General features: G+C 42.8%; 1 protein-coding gene across 1 annotated transcript; it reads left to right on the forward strand.

The window, feature by feature from the left end:
• The first annotated feature begins 16,976 nt into the window (after positions 1-16,976).
• LOC128590211 (AP-5 complex subunit zeta-1-like) lies at positions 16,977-19,048 on the forward strand. Its single transcript, XM_053597471.1, is given in 2 exon segments — positions 16,977-18,104; positions 18,107-19,048. Coding segments are annotated over 2 exon segments (1,503 nt in total). The 5' UTR covers positions 16,977-17,050; the 3' UTR covers positions 18,556-19,048.
• Positions 19,049-22,314: the final 3,266 nt, after the last annotated feature.

The following is a 22,314-nucleotide window of genomic DNA, read 5'->3' on the forward strand; positions in this document are numbered from 1 at the left end:
AGGATCTTGTTGAATATTTTTGCATCTATATTCATTACTGATATTGGTCTATAATTTTCTTTTCTTGTTGGGTCTTTTCCTGGTTTGGGGATCGGGGTGATGTTTGCTTCATAGAACGTGTTGGGCAGTCTTCCTTCTTTTTCTACCTTTTGGAACAGGTTGCGTAATATAGGTACTAATTCCTCTTTAAAGGTTTGGTAGAATTCTGACGTGAAACCATCTGGTCCCGGGCTTTTCTTTTTAGGGTGGTTTTGTATACTTGATGCTATTTCTGAACTTGTTATAAGTCTGTTCAACATTTCCAGTTGATTCAGGCTAAGTCTTGGAAGGTGACGTGCTTCCAAGTATTGGTCAATTTCCTTCAGATTTTCATATTTCCGAGAATAAAGTTTCTTGTAATATTCATTAAGTATTTTCTGGATTTCTGATGAGTCTGTTGTTATTTCATCTTTGTTGTTTCTGATTGATGATATTAGAGATTTTACTCTTTTTTTTCTGATTAGGTTGGCCAGAGGTTTATCTATTTAATTGACCTTTTCAAAAAACCAGCCTTTTGATTTATTGATCTGTTGTATTATTCTTTTGTTTTCAATTTCATTTAATTCTGCTCTAATTTTGGTTATTTCTTTTCTTCTACTGGGTTTGGGGTTGGAATGTTCTTCCTTTTCAAGTTGCTTGAGATGTCCCATTAAGTTAATTTCCTTTCTTTCCATTCTCTTGAGGAAGGCTTGCAGTGCTATAAATTTCCCTCTTAGAACTGCCTTTTTGGTGTCCCAGAAGTTCTGATAGTTTGTGTCTTCATTGTCGTTTTGTTCCAAAAAATTGGCAATTTCTTTCTTAATCTCATCTCTGACCCAGCTATCATTCAGCATAAGGTTATTTAACTTCCATGCTTTTGTATGGGTATGCAGATTCCTGTTGTTACTCAATTCAACTTTTATTCCATGATGGTCTGAGAAGATGCAAGGAATAATTTCTATTCCTTTAAATTTACTGAGGTTAGACTTGTGACCTAAAATGTGGTCAATTTTGGAGTAAGTTCCATGGGCTGATGAGAAGTATGTGTATTCAGTTTTGTTGGGATGAAATGTTCTGTAGATGTCTCCTAAATCTAAATAATGGATGGTTAGGTTTAAATCTAAGATTTCTTTGCTCAGCTTCTTGCTGGAGGATCGATCCAACACTGCCAAAGGAGTGTTGAAATCTCTGATGATTATGGACCTGGAGGAAATCAAGTTACTCATGTCTGTTAGAGATTCGCTTATAAATTGAGGTGCATTCTGTTTGGGTGCATAGATATTAATAATTGAGATCTCATCATATTGAGTATTACCCTTAACAAATATGAAGTGACCATTCTTGTCCTTCCTTACTTTTGATGGTTTAAAGCCTACTGTATCTGCAAATAAAAATGCAACACCTGCTTTTTTCTGATTACTATTTGCCTGAAATATGGATGACCATCCTTTCACCCTGAGTCTGTATGTGTCTTTTAAGTTAAGATGTGACTCTTGTATGCAACAAATATCTGGCTTGAGTTTTTGTATCCAGTCAGCTAACCTATGCCTCTTTAGAGGACAGTTTAAGCCATTCACATTGATGGAGAGTATTGATAAGTCTGGTGGAATTTTGGGTATCGAGTTTTTCAAAGGTCCAGTGGACATTTTTAATCCTTTCGCCAGTGTGGCAATTGGAGTTTGATCCGAAGTTTCTGAGTGAGTTTACTTTTGTGGTATAGGATTGGTTGGTCATTGTGGAGGATAGGTCTGAGAATATCCTGAAGAGCTGGTTTACTTATGGCAAATTTTTTCAACATACGAATGTCGTTGAAGTATTTAATTTCTCCATAATAAATGAAACTCAGTTTAGCTGGATACAAGATCCTGGGTTGAAAGTTATTTTGCTTTAGGAGATTAAAAGTTGATGACCACCCTCTTCTGGCTTGAAAAGTTTCAGCAGAGAGATCTGCAGTTATTCTAATATTCTTTCCTTTGTACATAATAGTTTTCTTTCGCCAGGCTGCTATGAGAATCTTCTCTTTCATATTAACTTTAGTGAAGCTAATTATGATATGACTGGGGGATGACTTGTTGGGGTTGAATCGAGCTGGGGTTCTGAAGCTGTCTGCTATCTGAATTTCAGATTCTCTAGGCATGTCTGGAAAATTTTCTTTCATAATTTCATGCAGAAGGGCCTCTGTGTCCTTCGAGACCACTTCATCATACTCCGAAATCCCAATTATTCGTATATTGCTTTTCTTCGAATTATCTGAGAGTTCTCTGAGTGAGTGATCCGTTTTTGTTCTCCATTTCTCTTCCTCTTTGAGAGATTGGGAGCATTTGAAGACTATCTTCCATGTCAGAAATCCTTTCTTCTGCTTGCTCCATTCTGTTGCTGAGGGATTCTAGTGTATTTTTCATATCTTTGAGGACTGTAAATTCTTGCTTCAGTGTGTCTCAGTCTTTGGTGATTTTGTCTTTATTTTATTTCCTTATTTTTTTTTTTAATTTTTGAGGATTCATTTTGGGTACAATAAGCCAGGTTACACTGATTGCAATTGTTAGTTAAAGTCCCTCTTGCAATCATGTCTTGCCCCCATAAAGTGTGACACACACAAAGGCCCCACCCCCCTCCCTACTTCCCTCTTTCTGTTCCCCCCCATAACCATAATTGTCATTAATTGTCCTCATATCAAAATTGAGTACATAGGATTCATGCTTCTCCATCCTTGGGATGCTTTACTAAGAATAATGCTTTCCACGTCCATCCAGGTTAATACGAAGGATGTAAAGTCTCCATTTTTTTTAATGGCTGAATAGTATTCCATGGTACACATATACCACAGCTTGTTAATCCATTCCTAGGTTGGTGGGCATTTCGGCTGTTTCCACATTTTAGCAATTGTAAATTGAGCTGCAATAAACAGTCTAGTACAAGTGTCCTTATGATAAAAGGATTTCTTTCCTTCTGGGTAGATGCCCCGTAATGGGATTGCAGGATCAAGTGGGAGGTCTAGCTTGAGTGCTTTGAGGTTTCTCCATACTTCCTTCCAGAAAGGTTGTACTAGTTTGCAGTCCCACCAGCAGTGTAAAAGTGTTCCCTTCTCTCCACATCCACACCAGCATCTGCAGTTTTGAGATTTTGTGATGTGGGCCATTCTCACTGGGGTTAGATGATATCTCAGGGTTGTTTTGATTTGCATTTCTCTAATATATAGAGATGATGAACATTTTTTCATGTGTTTGTTAGCCATTCGTCTGTCATCTCTAGAGAAAGTTCTATTCATGTCTCTTGCCCATTGATATATGGGATCGTTGGCTTTTTTATGTGGATTAATTTGAGTTCTCTATAGATCCTACTTATCAAGCTTTTGTCTGATTGAAAATATGCAAATCTCCTTTCCCATTGTGTAGGTTGTCTCCTTGCTTTGGTTATTGTCTCCGTAGCTGTACAGAAGCTTTTCAGTTTAATGAAGTCCCATTTGTTTATTTTTGTTGTTGTTGCAGTTGCCATGGCCATCATCTTCATGAAGTCTTTCCCCAGGCCAATATCTTCCAGTGTTTTCCCTATGCTTTCTTTGAGGATTTTTATTGTTTCATGCCTTAAATTTAAGTCCTTTATCCATCTTGAATCAATTTTTGTGAGTGGGGAATGGTATGGGTCCAGTTTCAGTCTTTTACATGTAGACATCCAGTTCTCCCAACACCATTTATTGAATAGGGAGTCTTTCCCCCAAGGTATGTTCTTGTTTGGTTTATCAAAGATTAGGTGGTTGTAAAATGTCAGTTTCATTTCTTGGTTTTCAATTTGATTCCAAGTGTCTATGTCTCTATTTTTGTGCCAGTACCATGCTGTCTTGAGCACTATGGCTTTTTAGTACAGACTAAAATCTGGTATGCTGATGCCCCCAGCTATATTTTTGTTACAGAGAACTGCCTTATCTATACGGGGTTTTTTCCTGTTCCATACAAAACGCAGAATTTTTTTTTCCAAATCTTGAAAGTACGATGTTGGTATTTTGATAGGAATGGCATTGAATAGGTAGATTGCTTTGGGAAGTATAGACATTTTAACAATGTTGATTCTTCCCATCCATGAGCATGGTATGTTCTTCCATTTCTTAATATCCTCTGCTATTTCCTTTCTGAGGATTTCATAGTTTTCTTTATACAGGTCCTTCACCTCCATTATTAGGTATATTCCCAGGTATTTCATTTTCTTTCAGACTATGGTGAAGGGAGTTGTGTCCTTAATTAGCTTCTCATCTTGACTGTTATTTGTGTACACAAAGGCTACTGACTTGTGGACATTGATTTTATATCCTGAAACATTCCTGTATATTTTGATAACTTCTAGGAGTCTTGTGGTTAAGTTTTTGGGGTTCTCGAAGTATAAGATCATGTCATCAGCAAAGTGGGAGAGTTTGACCTCCTCTGCTCCCATTTGGATTCCCTTGATTTCCTTGTCTTGCCTAATTGTATTGGCTAGAACTTCCAGCACTCCGTTGAACAGTAAAGGTGACAGAGGACAACCTTGTCTGGTTCCAGTTCTAAGAGGAAAAGCTTTCAGTTTTACTCCATTCAGTAAAATATTGGCTGTGGGTTTGTCATAGATAGCTTCAATCAGTTTTAGAAATGTGCCACCTATGCCTATACTCTTCAGTGTTCTAATTAGAAAAGGATGCTGGATTTTATGAAATGCTTTTTCTGCATCTATTGAGAGGATCATGTATTCTTTATTTTTGCCTCTGTTAATATGGTGGATAACGTTTATAGACTTGCGGATGTTAAACCACCCTTGAATCCCTGGGATGAAGCCTATTTGATCATGATGAATGACTTTTTTGATGATAAGCTGTTATCTATTGGCTAGGATTTTGTTGAGAATTTTTCCATCTATATGCATGAGTGAGTTTGGTCTGAAATTCTCCTTTTTGTTTGGGTCTTTTCCTGGTTTTGGTATCAGGGTGATGTTTGCTTCATAGAATGTGTTGGGGAAGATTCCTTCTTCCTCATTTTTTTGGAATAATTTGTGCAGTACAGGAATAAGCTCTTCCTTGAAGGTTTGATAGAATTCTGGAGTGAAGCCATCTGCACCAGGGCATTTTTTGGTTGGAAGATTTTTTATTGTTTCTTTGATGTCAGTGCTTGAAATTGGTCTGTTCAGGAGTTCTATTTCTTCCTGGCTGAGTCTAGGGAGAGGGTATGATTCCAAATATTGATCCATTTCTTTCACATTGTCAAATTTCTGGGCATAGAGTTTCTGGTAGTATTCAGAGATAATCTCTTGTATCTCTGTGGGATCGGTTATTATTTCCCTTTTATCATTTCTGATTGAGGTTACTAGAGATTTTACTGTTCTATCCTCGTTAGTCTGGCCAATGGTTTATCTATTTTATTAATTTATTCAAAAAACCAACTCCTTGTTTCATTAATTTTAATTTTCTGAATGATTCTTTTGTTTTCAATTTCATTGATCTCTGATTTGATTTTGGATATTTCTTTTCTTCTACTGAGCTTAGGATTAGATTGTTCTTCTTTTTCCAATTCCATAAGATCTCTTGTGAGATTGTTGATGTGCTCTCTTTCTGTTTTTCAAATGTAGGCATCTAAAACGTTGAATTTTCCTCTCAAAACTGCTTTTGCAGTATCCCACAGGTTTTGGTAGCTTGTGTCTTCATTGTTGTTATGCTCAAGGAAGTTAATGATTTCCTGTTTTTTTTCTTCCTCCACCCATCTGTTATTCAACAGAAGACTGTTTAACTTCCATGCCTTCGTGTGGGGTCGAGCATTTTTGTTAGAGTTGAGTTCCACCTTTAGTGCCTTATGGTCTGAGAAGATACAAGGTAAAATTTCAATTCTTTTGATTCTGTTGATATTTGTTTTGTGTCCCAGGATATGATCAATTTTGGAGAATGTTCCATGGGATGATGAGAAGAATGTATATTCTTTATCTTTGGGATGGAGTGTTCTATATGCGTCTATCAAGCACAGTTGTTCTAGGGTCTCATTTAAATCTATTATATCCTTGTTTAATTTCTGTTTAGAGGATCTGTCCAGCTCTGTAAGAGGATTGTTATAGTCCGCTGTTATTATGCTATTATCAGATAGCATATTGCTCAGACTGAGTAAGGTCTGTTTCAAGAATCTGGGAGCATTTAAATTGGGTGCATAGATATTTAGAATTGAAATGTCTTCTTGTTGTATTTTTCCCTTGACCAATATAAAGTGACCATCTTTGTCTTTTTTGACTTTAGTTGCTTTAAATCCACATGTATCTGAAAATAAGATTGCAACTCCTCTTTTCTTCTGAATTCCATTTGCCTGAAAAATTGTCTTCTAACCCTTGACTCGGAGCTTTAATTTGTCTTTTGAAGCCAGGTGTGTTTCTTGCAGGCAGCGAATGAATGGCTTGTGTTTTTTAACCCATTCAACTAATCTATGTCTCTTCAGTGGGGAATTTAAGCCATTAACATTTATTGAGACAATTGATAAGTGTGGTAGTATTCTATTCGTCTTGTTTTGTGAGAGTCCATTGCTGAGTTTTATCTTTTGCATCAGTGTGGAGGTTAGGTTCTGTCCTTTAGTTTCTGAGTTCTTACTTTGCTGCTGAATCATTGTGGTGGTCAGTGTGCAGAACAGGTTGAAGTATTTCCTTAGAGCTGGTCTTGTTGTGGCGAATTTCCTCAATGTTTGTATATCCGTAAATGATTTGATTTCTCCATCAATTTTGAAGCTTAGCTTAGCAGGGTACAGAATTCTGGGCTGGAAATTGTTCTGTTTAAGTAGATTAAAGGTAGATGACCATTGTCTTCTTGCTTGGAAAGTTTCATTAGAGAAGTCTGCAGTCACTCTGATGGATTTGCCCCTGTAGGTCAACTGACGCTTACTCCTGGCAGCTTGCAGAATCTTTTCTTTGTCTTGATTTTGGACAGGTTCATCACAATGTGTCTTGGAGAAGCTCGGTTAGATTTGAGGCGACCTGGTGTCCGATATCCCTCTGAAAGCAGTGTGTCAGAATCTTTGGTGAAATTTGGGAAATTTTCTTTTATAATATTCTCTAGTATGGCTTCCATTCCTCTGGGGCATTCTTCTTCCTCTTCTGGAATTCCTATAACTCGTATGTTGGAACTCTTCATCAGCTCCCATAATTCTGACAGTGAACGTTCTGCTTTCTCTCTCTTCTTTTCTTCCTCTTTTAGTATCTGAGTTATCTCAAAAACTTTGTCTTCTACCTCTGAAATTCTTTCTTCTGCATGGTCTAACCTGTTGCTGATACTTTTCATTGCATCTTTAAGTTCCCTAGTTGACTGTTTCAGTTCCTTTAGGTCTGCTATATCCTTTTTATATTCTTCATATCGTTCATCTCTTATTTCATTCTGTTTTTGAATTTCCGTTTGGTTATTTTCCACCTTATTAGCAGTTTCCTTCATTGTTTCCATCATTTCTTTCATTGTTTTCAACATGTGTATTCTAAATTCCCTTTCTGTCATTCCTAACTTTTCTGTATAGGTGGAATCCTCTGCAGTAGCCACCTCATGGTCCCTTGGCGGGGTTCTTCTGGACTGGTTCTTCATGTTGCCTGGAGTTTTCTGCTGATTCTTCCTCATGAGTGATTTCCTTTATCTGTTTTCTTGCCCTAATTTTCCTTTCACTTCCTCTTGCTCTTTAAGTTCTTGTGCCTGTGGACTAAGGGTTACAGGACCAGAAGGGTGAGAAGGTTGAAGAGCAAAAAAGGGATGAAAGAAAGGAGGACCGAGTGATAAGAAAAATAGAGACAGGAGAGGGGGTGGGTAAAAGGAATATTGACAAAAAGAAGAGAGGCACAGAAAGAGGGAGACAGAGCAATATAGGTGTACAGTAGGGTACTTTGATACAACCTTAAAAAAAATAAAACACCTTCTGGGTGTGCCCAGTTGGGTGGTTCCCTTGAGGTCAGCAGCTCTTTGCTAACCTGATCAGACACAGTACCCCACCTCCACCAAGTAGAGAGGAAAGACAAAATTGCTATAAATCAAACCAAAACAAGCAAACAGAAAACTTTACGGGATAAAATTGGGTGGAAAAGCAAATAATAGCGTTAGAAACACTAACAGGAATGAAGTTCTAATTATTGAAATAGGCAGCAATGGGAAATTATAATTAAACTAGAAAATTGAGAAAGAAAAAGGATCTGTATGGAAAGGTTTGACTTAAAAAACAAAACAACAATCAACAACATCAAAATAAACAAAATAAACAACCAAACCAAAAAAAAACACAACCAAAAACAAAGCAGTATGTATATGTTATTGAATATTGTTTGGGCAACACGTGGTCTTCTGGGGTATGAGATGTTAATCACAGTTCTGATACAACTGGAGGCTGCTAGTCTCAAACCCCAGCAGGTAGACACCCTAAATCTCTCTTCAGCCCACTTACAAGGCACTTTGCGCTTGTTCACTTGCTGAGCATAAGCTTTCCCAGGGAAGTGCTTATCGCTGGAATCACTGCTAAAGTGATTATCCACTTACCCTGTGTGCCAAAACTGGTCTCCCTCTGCCCCCGATGGTTAGGGCTGCAAGGCTGCTCAGACCCCGCCCTTAGGCTACTTGATTGCTGGGTTACCAGCTCCCACCCTATTCTAGCTCTGCAACCCTGATGGCGGAGCTTGCTGGGGCAGATCACTCACAATGGCTGCCTATGACCCAGAGCCAAACACTATTAGCTCCGTCTGGCTCAGCGGCTCAGACTGGGGCCCTAGACAAAGGCCAAAGTTCTCTGCACTCCCGCTCAGGCTCTCCCCAAGGCAGTTCAGCTGAGTGCCAAGTCCAAAGACACCAAAACAGTTCACAGGTAAGGTCTTTCTGGTTTGCAGTCTCGCTGCTACTGAACTTACAGTTGCAGGCAGGTTTAGACGGATTGAACACATGCAATCACTTGCCGGTTTTCCACTGTTTTAGTCCTCCTCTTGGGGTCCAGAAGTCTCTCTCTGAGTCCCTGTATCCTCTCCAGGGTGATGATAGGCAGATCCCACCGGCCAGAGATGCCTGGAGTCCTATCTCCCCAGACTCACGGTGCCCAGAAGCAAGGAAGCTGTTACTCGGCTGCCATCTTGCTCCGCCTCCTCCGTATTCTGTGGAAGACACCCTCTTCTGTCTCCCTCAGCCGCGGTTCCAGCGCCTCTGGGTGTTTCGCACATGCCCGTTTGTGTGTGCTTGCCATGGCGCAGCGAGCAAGGAGCCGTGGTTTTGCCTTTAAATTCATTAAATTATTGAGACAACTTTTAAATTTCTCCTCGAATTCCTCATTCCATTTTATTAATCATGTCTGCAATCCAAATTCTGAATTCGATTTCTGACATCTCAGCCAGTTGTTTATGAATGGGATCTTCAATCACATCTGCCGTATCTTTTCTTGGGGCGGTTGATCTATTCTGGTTATTCATGTTACCAGAGTTTTTCCGCTGATTCCGCCCCATGGTTATTTTACTCCCTTTGATTTTTCCCCTGGGGCTTTATCGAGGGGCCGTACAGTGTTGTGACCTGAGAAACTTGGGCCCTGTCTTGTGTGGTGGGGCTAAGTGGTTCTGTCTTGTTTTCAGCTGGTTTCTGTTCAATACTATTTTTTACTCTGGCTTGAAGTCTCAGCTGTGTGGAAAAACCAGCAATTGAATCACCCCGCCCGCCCACCTCTGGCACAAGTTGGAAAAGGAAAATCAAACCTTCCTACAACCGCATACCCAGGGTACCGCCTGAAAAGTCCTCAGTCTATTAGTTCAGTTCAAAAGGTCCAAATCGATTTTCTCAATCAGCACCTGTCTCGGGTGGGAGAGTTCAAGAGGTCTCTGGGAACCGGATCACAGGGGTCTGGTGACTCCTCCGATATGGCTTACTCCAGTGCTGCGTGGAGTCAGGAGGAGCCACCTAGCAAATAGATCAGTCTGGGAAGGTTGATGTCTCCTTCCCCACTTTGCCCCTCCATTGGACCCAGTCACTGGTATCTCTGCAGATGGCTAACCCAGTTGCCTGTAGTAAACAGATACTCCAGGGGTTTTCACCTGCCTGAATTGCAAGGAAGTCTGCCAAGCCCCTGCAGTCTGCTGCTATCTAGTAGGAGGAGATGGGGCCTGACATCTTTGAGTGCTTGATGCAGGTGGTGGGAGGGAGGTGTTCACTCAGGCTTAGCCCCATCCCTGATTGATGTTGCTAACTTTGTAACAACTTTGCGGGGTTCTGTCTCTGTTTCTGCTAAAATTGCCTACAGAAGACGGGCTGTTCTGAGTTCAAATGTCTTTGCTGCTGGAGGTTTGTGTCTGATTACCTCTCTGAGTCGGCCCTGTCCTGGAAGCTTCCCAGGTTTGTGAGCAGTGTCAGGCAAATCCTTTGCTCACTAGTGGCCTCCTCTGGTTGCCAGGGAGACAAGGGGTGTGGCTTCAGAATATCCAGAAGTGAGCCGTTTTGCTGTTAAAGAAAAAATGGCTGTTGATTTGCTTCCAGGAACTGCCGCTCTGGTGTGGGCACCCAGTCGACCCTTTTCTCCTCTGTCTCGTGCCCCAGAGTCAGCACTGAGCAGCTGAAGTTTATGCTCTGTCCACACCCCTCGAGAGATCTCCCAAGAATCCGGACTCCTGGGGGGCAGGCCCCCAGACCCTCAATTGAGAGTGGGGGGAAGCTAGAGTTTCATTCAGTTTTATGCCTGGCCATATTGTTGCCTGGGGAGGGCTGCTGCACTGCACAGCAGGGAAGTGCTGCCAAGGCATGACTCTCCCTCAGCCAAGTGCCCTCTCCTCACTTGCATGTCTCAGAGTCAGCTTTGACCAGTCGCGGCTCAGGCACTGTGCACTCCCCTCGAGAAATCACCCAGGGATCCAAACTCCTGAGGGATAGGCCCCCAGACCCCGAGTGAGAGTGGGGGTAAGCTAGAGTTTCATTCAGTTTTATGCCTGGCCGTATTGATGCACGGGGAGGGCTGCTGCACCGCACCGCAGGGAAGTGCCCCTCAGGCGTGACTCCCCCTTAGCCGGGTGCCCTCTCCACACTCGCATGCCTCAGAGTCAGCGCTGACCAGTTGCAGCTCGGGGACTGTCCACTCCCCTTGAGAAATCACCCAAGAATCCGAACTCCTGGGGGACAGGCCTCCAGACCTCAGTGAGCAGGAGGGGAATGTTGGGGATTCAGGGTTGCCAGCAAAGGATTTTTAAAGTTTTATACAGTTTTATGCCTGGCAGGAGAATGCCATGGCACCCTAGTAGGGGAGGTAGGTCCAGTTTTTAGAAGGTCTCTCCCGTGGAGTGTAGGGGGAGTGCCTTTACTTTCTGCCTGTTTGTTTAATTGTGGGGCTCTTGAGCTGGTCTCTTGGGGGAGGGGGACTCCCGTCTGCTTGGTGGTGGATTTTGTACCTTTTGTTTGCGTCGTTGTGATCACAGCTTGCCTCAGCGGTGTTGATGTGCGTTCTTCAACTTTCTCTCGGTGCGGCTCAAATCCACCAGGATACTTACTAAATTCCTGTCCCTTAACTCTCCTTCTAGACAGGAGCCTCTGTTGAAAGCTGGCTTCAGTCCGCCATCTTGTCTCTCCCCCCCATTTGTCTTCTACTATGCCAGACATTAATGAGACTTGCAAAAATGCAAAATATAGCTTTTCTTTTCATTATTTTTTTTGTTTTGGAAAGTATAGTTATTTCTTCATAAAAATATGACACATATGTTATCATATGATGGTTTTATTGTTGCTTTTAAATGAATTATAAATAGATATTTTAAACTACTCTCAGTGTTAATTTTAATTATATTATATATCAATAGATAATGTCCATATAAACAATTGCTTTTATAGTTTCTCCATAATTTTTTTAAATCCTGGTTTTTTTTTTTTGGTTTTTTTTTTTTGGTTTTTGGCCAGGGCTGGGTTTGAACTCGCCACCTCCGGCATATGGGACCAGCGCCCTACTCCTTGAGCCACAGGTGCCGCCCCCGATTCTCAATAATTTTTAAACATGGAAATGCCTCCTGAAACCAAAAGTGTTTTGAAAACTGCCAGCCTCCAGAACTGTAAGAAATAAATTTCCATTTATAAGCCACTCAGTTATAATATTTCACTATACCAGGCCAAACAGACAAAGGTAGCAATAGTTTGTAAACTTTTTTGTAATGTCAGACACCTGTCTTCAAAGCAAATTTTAAGATAGCGACTAATTTGTAAGAAGAAAAAAATCAGAGTTGCTCTGTTGAAATAGGAAAATAGGACCCAAAGCCATCCCAGTTTTGTCCCTCTCCTATCCCCTTCCACTACTTTCTTAGTCCTTGTCTGGAATTCCAGTTAGAAAAAAAAAAAAAAACCTACACAAAAGTTTCAATGGGCTGATGCAGCAGGCGCCAGGGATTGTGGCATCCCAGGCCTCGTGGGAGTGGAGAGTGATACCAGGGTGCACTGTTAGACAAGTGATGGAAGAGCCTCAAATCAGACTGTAGACATGATGGCTTCCCCTGTCTCCTTTTTGACCCATCAGTTGTAAAACTTCTACTAAAAAATACGATTACTCTTCACTATGTGTGGGATCACTAGTAAGCACATCCAAAAGTGATTAATTTGGTAAGAAAAAAAAGTGATGTCTGAGGATGGGGTGGGTACAGGGAAATTCTTGGCACATTCTTTTCTCAGAATTATCAGCATTGGTGTTAGGCAATTGAGGATTGATTTCCACCCAACTATGGGTCCAAATCTATTTGGAATGACCAGGGAATGGAATGAAACACAGAAATATGCAGGGGAGCAAGATAACAACAGCAAGGCTGGGACTGAGTAGAATTATTTCAGGTAGCTCTGAGTTCTGGACAGACAGTAGAAGATAAAGGAAGCATAATACTGCTAGATAATGAAATTCTAAGTTTTTATCTTTAGTTCTGACTTCTATGCTAACACCCAGTTTGAAACCAGATTCTGGGCTTTTACTTAATTATCTCAAAGAATCTCAAATTTAGTCTGGGCATGTGGCTGACACTTGTTATCTTGGCACTCGGTGAGGCCATGGTAGGAGGCTCCTTGAGCATAAGAGTTTGAGAGCAATCTGAGACAGGGCAAGACCTTGCCTCTACAAAAAAAGAAAAATTAGCCAGGTGTAGTGGCACACAGCGGTAGTCCCAGCTTTTTAGGAGGCTGCGGCAGGAGGATGGCTTGAGCCCAGGAGTTTGAGGTTGATGTGAGATAGGCTGACACCACGGATCTCTACCTACAGTGACAGAGCAAGACTCTGTCTCAGAAAAAAAAAAAAAAATGTATCTCAAATTTAAATTGACCTGGACTCACATTCCTTCCAGTTCTGGGTCCTATATCAATTATGGCATTATCATTCACTCTGTCAATGAATCCAGATCTTTTGCAGTCCTTGATGATAAAGTTTTTGAGTGAGGAACTGTCATTGGGAGGCTCAATCACTAAATCTCCCTTTCCAGTTTGGGAGAAAACCCCTGACTTATGGACACATATTTCCTTTTTTTTTTTTTTTTTCTGAGAAAGAATCTCCTGCTGGGCATGGTAACTCACACCTGTCATCCTAGCACTCTGCAAAGCTGAAGCGAGTGGATTGACTGAGCTCACAGGTTTGAGACCAGCCTGAGCCAGAGTGAGACCTCACCACTAAAAATAGTTGGGCATTGTGGCGGGCATCTGTAGTCTCAGCTACTTGGAAGGCTGAGACAAAAAAGTCACTTGAGCCCAAGAGTTTGAGGTTGCTGGGAGCTATGACACCAGGACACTGTACTAAGGGTGTCAAAGTGATACCCTGTCTCTAAAAAATAAAAGAGAAAACGGCTCCCTCCTCCTTTACCCTGAGGTTGGATCTAGAATTCTGAATCTGGCCTGGTTGTTATTGGAACAGAGTTCAGACTCAGGGCACTAGGTTCAGAGTGAGTAAAGCCAAGTGTAGCAGCTACACCAGTGCACATGGGCCATTTGTCCCTCTAAAGATTGTGGAGGTCCCTCTGTCCTTGGCTATCCAGAGCCTTCTTGGCTTTGCCTTGTTTATTGCACATTGTTTTGAATATGGTTCTTCAGTCTAACATTGGTGATCCAAATAGTTCCTTCGTCATTCCCATAAAGTCATTTTTATTCTCAGAGTCAGTGTTTCTTGCTTACAGTCAAACATTCTTAAACTACATCTTATTTTCTATTTATTTATTTATTTATCATTTATTTATTTATTTTGAGACACAGTCTCACTTTTTCACCCTGGGTAGAGTGCCATAGCATCAAAGCTCACAGCAACCTCAAACTCTTGGGTTTAAGCAACTCTTTTGCCTCAGCCTCCCAAGTAGCTGGGACTACGGGTACCCACCACAGTGCCCGGCTATTTTTCGGTTGTAGTTGTCATTGTTGTTTGGCAGGCCAGGACTGGATTCGAACCTGGCAGCTCCAGTGTATCTGGCTGGCACCCAGGCCACTGACCTACAGGAGCACAGCCTTCTTTTCATTTAGTTTTAAAATTTCTCCCACCATATGCAATCACCTACCTTAGTTCAAACCCTGATCAGTTGGACAAAGACACTTGCTTTTCCCTGACACCAGTCTTTCTCCACTCCAGTTCCACCTCTGACTCACATTTTATCTTTCCAAAGATCTTACCACAGCATTCATCCCCTTGTAAATGATCAAAAGCAATCAGATCTTCATGGCTCCTTTTTGCTTGTAGAATAATGTTTAAACATCTACATGTCATTCAAGGCCTTTCAACCTGCTTTCTGATACCCAGAGTGCACCTCTTTGAGAACCAAAGGCAATTCAAAGTTATCTTTTAGCCTAAAGAACTGACACAATGCTTGGTCCGTGTTTAAAATAAATTAATGAATGGATGCCCGAATGCATACATGACTTCTTCCTTACTCAGAAACCCTGTGCACCAATTAAGTACTTGTCATTCCTCCAGCTCTCTGCAGAAAATTTGTGTCTTTTTATCAGTCATGCACAGGATAATGACATTTTAGTTATTGATGAATTGCACATATAATGGTGCCACAAGATTAAATAATATATTTTTACTTTTCTAGGTTTAGATATGTTTATATACACAAATATTTACTATTGTGTTACAGTCGCCTATAGTATTCAGTACAGTAACATGCCTTACAGGTTAGTCTAGGAATAACAGGCTATCCCATGTACCCCTGGTGTATAGTAAGCGACACCATCTAGGTTTGTGTAAGTACACCCTATGATGTTCACACAGTGACAAAATCATCTAATGGTGCATCTCTCAGAACATAACCCCATCGTGCACAATGTCTATTTTGAGGGATCTCTGCTTCACAGCTCTTTGTTTCTACTGCTGCTGCACACCTACCATGATGTGTTACAGTCAGTTTGACTCTGCCTGCCTTGTCCAGCAATGTGTGAGTTCTTTAAGGGCAACAATCACAGAGAAGATGGGTGATCTCTCTGTTGAACTAGCCTCCTAAAGAGGACGTGTGCAGTATGAGAAGGGAGTAGGTAAGAGTTCTGCTTGCCTAAAATTTTACTTTCCACAACTCATGCAGAAATGGTTTCAATATTCCAACACTAAGTACACTCTTTGGTAAAGGATTTTTGTAGACACTCTTTGCCAGGTTAAGGAGGCCTCCATTTTGTTCTCTGTTCCTTGACCGTGGTGACCCTGGGGCTTGACATTTGCATACCTTCCCTTTAACATTTCCTCATATCCCTGACAACAGGGTTCTGGGGCATGGCACTCGCACTGGAAATTGCACAGATGAAATTGAAATAAAATCTCCCAACTATTTCTGATAATGGAGAGTTCTGAAAGCCTATGAAAGCCTCTATAATTATCTCAACTGAAACCTTCTTATTAAACTTTAAAGTCTTTTCATTCTGGTTATTGTCATTTACATGAAATGGGAGAATGGGAATGAAGCCTGGGAAAATTATAAAGTTGGAAAGTCTGTTTATGTTCATTCAGCTCAGGGTTTAGGCTTAAAAAGTGGTGTGTGGATGGGGGAAACGATTGAAGCATCGTTATGAACTAAATTCAATAGTAATTAACAGATGCCGTAGTTTATTTTCCTCTAGTTATGGAGAGGGGTCAATGGCAGGGAATGTATGCTTGTTTTGTCTCATGGTGGATGACTTTGAAATGTTTAAAGTATGTTTACCAATATTTTTGGATAAGCAAAAGAATAAATTTTGCTTGGTGTTCTCTGATATATTGAGATTAAGACATACCTAGCCATGTAAATGTTTCCAGTTTTAAAGATTGGTCTCCAATGTGTATCGACCTCATTTGAGAACCTTCTCTGAGGTCCAGCAGCCTCCATTTTTTGGGGGGGGGGTCTCAGCCAGAGGAGTCCTGCCATGAAGGCAGGAGAGCATGGACAACAGCAGCCTCAGCATGCCAAGTGGGGATACCTGCTCATCTGTCATTCCATTTAGACAAATGAAAGATTGCAGCCCTATGAGAAAAAGCAAGTCACAGCCACACAATGCTTTGTGCATAAAGTAAATTGCTAGTTTCCTGTGATCTTTCTGACAAGTAAATTACTGCAGAAAATAGCATAGATGGGAACACAATGACAAAAATGCAGAGACTTGGTCGTTCAAAGAAGTTATTAGACTCCAATTCAATAATTTCTAAAGAACCCCAGAACCTCACTCCTACCCTCAATGGAAAGAGGATGTTTTCACCTTATCTTTCCATAGTATATCTTGAAGAAAAAATATTATACAATGGGCAGGGCAGGAAGTAGATTCCTTAGTGGTCAACCATCCTTTGGTAATCAGGAAGAAGTTAAAGAATCTGCATAGGCGGCAGCGGCGGCAGGTTCACGGCAGGAGCAGAGAGTCTGCTCCGGTAGGCCAGGGAGGCCCAGGATAAGGAACTGCAGAGGTTCTGTTCCCGGATCAGTGCACTGCTGCAAGAGGAAGACTTGGGGCCTGATGCTATCTGTGGAGGCTTTTCCTCATTGTCTCAGCCACCAAGTACAACCGAGTCTGGAGAAGACATGTGTAGACCTGCTGCAGTCCACCGTCTGCCTGCCTGTGTGCCCCGAGCTGCTCCAGGTTCTCTGTGCCACCATCCTAAAAGAGATGTCACCCTCCGACAGCCTAAGCCTATCCTGTGACCGCACCCAGAACACCTGGCAGCTGAGCCTAGTGGCCTCCGTGCTTTTGGCCCAGGGCAACAGGAGAGATGAGGTCAGAACCGTGGCCCAGCACATTCTGAGAGCCCTGGAGAGCCGGCAGCCTGAAGGGCCTAGCCTAAGGCACCTTCTCCCCATCGTGTCAAAGGTTGTGGGCCTCAGCCCTGGCATCCTCCAGGAGGACCAGACCACCCTGCTCAGCAAGAGACTCATTGACTGGCTTCGATACGCCAGCATCCAGCAAGGGCTCCCACACTCTAGTGGCTTCTCTGCATCCAGGGCCTGGCAGCCAGGCCCCATCACTGAGGTGGATGGGGCAGTGGCCACAGACTTCTTCACGGTGCTGTCCATGGGCCACCACTTTACGGAGGACCAGTGGCTGAATGTGCAGGTTTTCTCAATGCTACGGGCCTGGCTACTGCACGGCAGCCCTGAGGGTCTGGATGCCCCAGACACAGATGACAAGTCGGAGCTGGAAGGCTCTACCCTATCAGTGATTTCTGCCACTTCTGCCACCAGCCGCCTGCTGCCCCCCCAGGAGCGGCTAAGGGAGGTGGCCTTTGAGTACTGCCAGTGCCTCATTGAGCAGAGCACCCGACGAGCTCTGAGGAAGGGGGACTCAGACCTGCAGAAGGCTTGCCTGGTGGAGGCCGTGCTGGTCCTGGACGTGCTGTGCCGGCAGGACCCCTCCTTCCTGTACCGTACCATCTCCTGCCTGAAGGCCCTGCTCGGGTGGCTGAGTGGGGATCCAGCCTCTGTGCAGGTACTACTGCCACTGGCCCACTTTTTCCTGATACATGGAGAGGCAGCTGCAGTGGACTCAGAAGCCATGTATCAGCACCTGTTCACCAGGGTTCCGGCTGAGCGCTTCCACAGCCCCTTGCTGGCCTTCGAGTTCATCCAATTCTGCAGGGACATCCTGCACCTGTTTGGAGAGAACCTCAGCGTCCTCAAACTGACTTTCCCTAACCTCTTTAAGTTCCTGGCCTGGAATAGCCCACCCCCACCTCAGAGTTCGTGGAGCTCCTGCCAGCTCTGGTGGACTCTGGCACAGCTGTGGAGATGCTACACTCACTGCTGGACCTGCCCTGCCTGACCGCAGCCCTAGAACTGCAGCTCAGGTCGTGGCCATCTGCATCCGAGAGGCCACTCTGGGATACCTCACTCAGGATCCCCAGCTGCCTGGAGGCCTTCTGGGACCCACAGTTTCAGGGTCTTTTCCAGCACCTGTTGCACCCCAAGGCCAGCGGCACCATAGAGAGGTTGGCGCCACTCTACCAGTTGCTGCAGCCCATGGCCAGCTGCGCTCGGGTGGCCCAGTGTGCTGAGGCCGTGCCCACCCTGCTCCACATGTTCTTTTCAGCAGTGACCCAGGTCACCAATGGGTCCCTGACCAACCAGCTGGCACTCCTGCTCCTAGAGAGAAGTGACTCACTTTACCAAGTCCTGTAGTACGAAGCCTGCGTGCACAGGGTGCTGAGCTCCCAGTTTCTGGTCCTGTGCAAGCTAAAGCCCTCTCTGGTGGTCAAGCTGGCCAGAGACCTGCTGGAGTTCCTGGGCAGTGTGAGCAGCATCCATAGCAGAGCAAGCCTGGTCACCAGTGTGGTGTGGGCTGTTGGTGAGTACCTGTCAGTGACCTGTGACCGGAGGTGCACTGTGGAGCAGATCAACAAGTTCTTCGAAGCCCTGGAGGCCCTGCTGTTTGAGATCACCTAGTCCCGTCCTTCTACCACCCTGCCTAGATGTCCACAACACGTTGTCACCATGCTTATGACCACACTTACTAAGCTGGCCTCCCGGAGCCAAGACCTAATCCCCAAGGTCTCTCTGTTACTGTCAAAGATGAGAACCCTGGCCCAGAGCCCAGCTTCCAACTGCTCACAAGTTGAAGAGGGCGCAGAAGCCATCCGTACCCGGGCCACAGAACTGCTGAACCTGCTGAAGATGCCCAGCATGGCCCAGGGTCACCCGGCTGATGGAGAAGGCCGGCCTCCTGCCAGGGTGAAGGGACAGTGACTGGGTGAACACTGACTTGCACGTTAAGAGCCTAGAGCACCAGCAAGGTATTAGGGACAAGCTTCTGGCTTCAGTGACGAGAGGAATTCAGCAAGTCCTGGGCAAGGTGGGCTTAGTGCCCTCAGTGGCAGACTTATCCCTTTTTCAGCTCCTGGGGCTGGTCCCTAAGCTCTTGGCTCTGGTGGCTGAGTTGGGCTGTAGCTCTTTTCCTGGGCTGGATGGAACTGCTTGGTTTGTCCTGTTGTCCTTATTTCTGGACAGTATTTTTATACAGTAAAAACAAATCTCCCTTAGACAGTGAAAAAAAAAAAAGAATCTGCATAAAAAAAGGAGTTTGCTATGACCGCTCTAGTTGGCACTGAAGGCCAAGGTGATGGAACATATTCTGTATAATAAGAAAGAACCTCTGAGAGGTCTTATAAAATTCTCCCTAGTATTGCTCAATACTGAAATAAAAAACTTATTTTTTCCTTTTTTAATAAAATAAGGAAAATCTTTGTCATTAGAATTCATTTTTCTTTGCCTAGTTAAAGCCTAAACTCTCAAACATCATCTAAAGGCTGCATGAGCCCCAGAGGCAGAAAAATAAAAGCTTTATTAGCGAAGTCATGTGGAGCTGCGTGGGGAAAGGCATTGAAGTAACAGAGTTAATAATCACATTATAAATATAATAAATTCCTGACCTTCAAATTCTGCAGGGAGGTATCTTAAATTTGACAGACTTTATAAGATAGTAGAGTTTAAACAGGGTCTTTAGAAAGACTCAGTGACATGAAATGACCTACTCAATACCCAAGACCCTCCATGGTGCAGCTGACACTGGAATCCTGATATTGTAGTCTGCTGAGTTTTCCACTATGAAAGCAGGAATTTCTTTGAGAAAAATCTTACAGCAGGGTTCTATAGCCAGTAAAGCACTTAACAAGAAGGCTGGATACTAATCCAGCTCAATCAATATCTCCTTGTGTGATCTTAGGCAAGAGGCATAAACTCTTTGGACAGCATGGGGTTGGTGAGGGTCTGAAGAAGGGACAGGGCTTCCTAAGGGGCAGGAGAAAGATGCATGCTGAATAGCATGTATTCAAGATCATTTTCATAATTTCATGCAACTGGTTAAGAGATAATTTATTAATGTATTTACAACAATAAAAGTAACTCTTGCCTATAGAATAAAGCTGCAGAAAGCAGAATTCAGCAAAATTGCCTGGTAAGGCACATATTAAATGCATTAAGAAACATGGGACTAAAACGTTAAGATCTTTTTCAAGGCTGGTAGTTTCTGTGGTTGGAAATGACCAATGACAATTCCTTCTTCACAATATGCTGCCTCAGTTTCCACTTCCTTATTATAGTTGTTTTTTTGTTGTTGTTGTTGCATTGAGTATCTTTTATGGTCTTGGGAAAACTGACCTAAATCATAGATAGACTTTTTTTTTTTTTTTTTTGAGACAGAGCCTCAAGCTGTCACCCTGGGTAGAGTGCTGTGACATCACAGCTCACAACAACCTCCAACTCCTGGGCTTAAGCGAGTCTCCTGCCTCCGCCTCCCAAGTAGCTGGGACTATAGGCACCCGCCAAAAGCCGGCTATTTTTTGCTGCAGCCATCCTTGTTGTTTGGCAGGCCCATGCTGTATTCGAACTCACTAGGTGTATGTGGCTGGTGCCTTAGCTGCTTGAGCCACAGGCGCTGAACCGATAGATTTTTTTTTTTTTAAGATGGCAAACACATTGCTTGTTCCATTGTATGTATGTATGTATGTATTTTGACACAAAGTCTTACTATGTCACCCTTGGTAGAGTGCTGTGGTGTCACAGCTCACAGCAACCTCAAACTCTTGGGCTTAAGTGATTCTCTTGCTTCAGCCTCCCAAGTACCTAGGACTACAGGCACCCGCCACAAAGCCTGGCTATTTTTTGGTTGCAGTTGTCATGGTTGTTTAGCAGGCCTGGACCAGCTGGAAGCTGCCAACTTTGGTGTATATGGCTGACGCCCTATCACGGAGCTAGAGGGGCCGGGCCCTTCCATTGTTAAAATACCATCACTTCAATGCAGTTCAACAAACATCTTTGTGCCCTTACTCTGTAACTAAGACTTAAAGCTTTGTGCAGAAGATAGACACACTATCAGAAATTGTCCTTTGGGACCCTACTTAGCTTTAGGTCCTCTGTCTCTTTGCCAGCTTTATCCCTCATAATCCTGCCTGCCCTCTGAGGCATTGGTGGGTTGGGGGTGGGGAGAAGGGCTTGCACGTGCACACTAAGGGAAGAAGCATTCTTCATTTGAAAGAGCAAGCAGAGTGGACTTTCTGGAAAAGGTTAAATTCTTTGTGCTCTTTTCTGCAAGCTATGTATTTGAGGACTGGAGGAATCTTACTGTTCACTTTATTACAATGACGTTTTCCTATCTGATTTGGGTGAGTAGATATGAACATCTATTTGTAAGGTGGAGCCTAAGAATTCTCATTTCCAACAAATTCTCAAGTGATGCTGGCGTTGCTGGTGCAGGACCCCATTTGAGAACTCTAGACAAGCAAAATACAAATCGAGATGTGTGTACATGTAGGGATGCATACAAACTTTCCCAGAGGCACTCAGGAGTAGACAGATTTAATAAGATCAAGTTCCACATCCTCAATCTCTATGTTACTTTCTCAGCATTGAAGCAGTTCATCTGAGAATTCACCTGGAGCTTCCCTTTCCCACCTTCTTTTTACCACTTGGTCTTGTCTTACTCTAAGGAAATCACAACCCTTCCCCGGAGGAAAAAGTTCAAAGAATTGAGTGGCATTGCTATTACAAAAACTTTCTTCCATTTTTATCTATTTTATATGTGAATACTTTTTTTGTGAATCCATTTGAATAAAATAGCAGTACTATAAAGGCTGAAACCTGTCTTATTCTACCAATAGGTAATATTTATTTTTGGATCCAGGAACCCATTAAAAACAAAAGGCCAACTCCTCATTGTGAAACATTTCAATAAATTTTCCTCTTTATGATTATTATCTGTTCAGTATTTTAATATATCTATTCTATTTTGATCAACTGTATATAAAATTATAATAATTGAGAAGAAAAATGTGTAACAGTTAAAGCCTGTAGTTATACAAAACAAAAATAAAGTTTCAAAGTATATAAATGTTATGGAAGTATTAAACATGATAAGATGATGAGTAAAAACTTTCAAACATGAAC

The sequence above is a fragment of the Nycticebus coucang genome, chromosome 7 (genome assembly GCF_027406575.1).
Source record: "Nycticebus coucang isolate mNycCou1 chromosome 7, mNycCou1.pri, whole genome shotgun sequence".
In the NCBI taxonomy this organism is placed as follows: domain Eukaryota; kingdom Metazoa; phylum Chordata; class Mammalia; order Primates; family Lorisidae; genus Nycticebus; species Nycticebus coucang.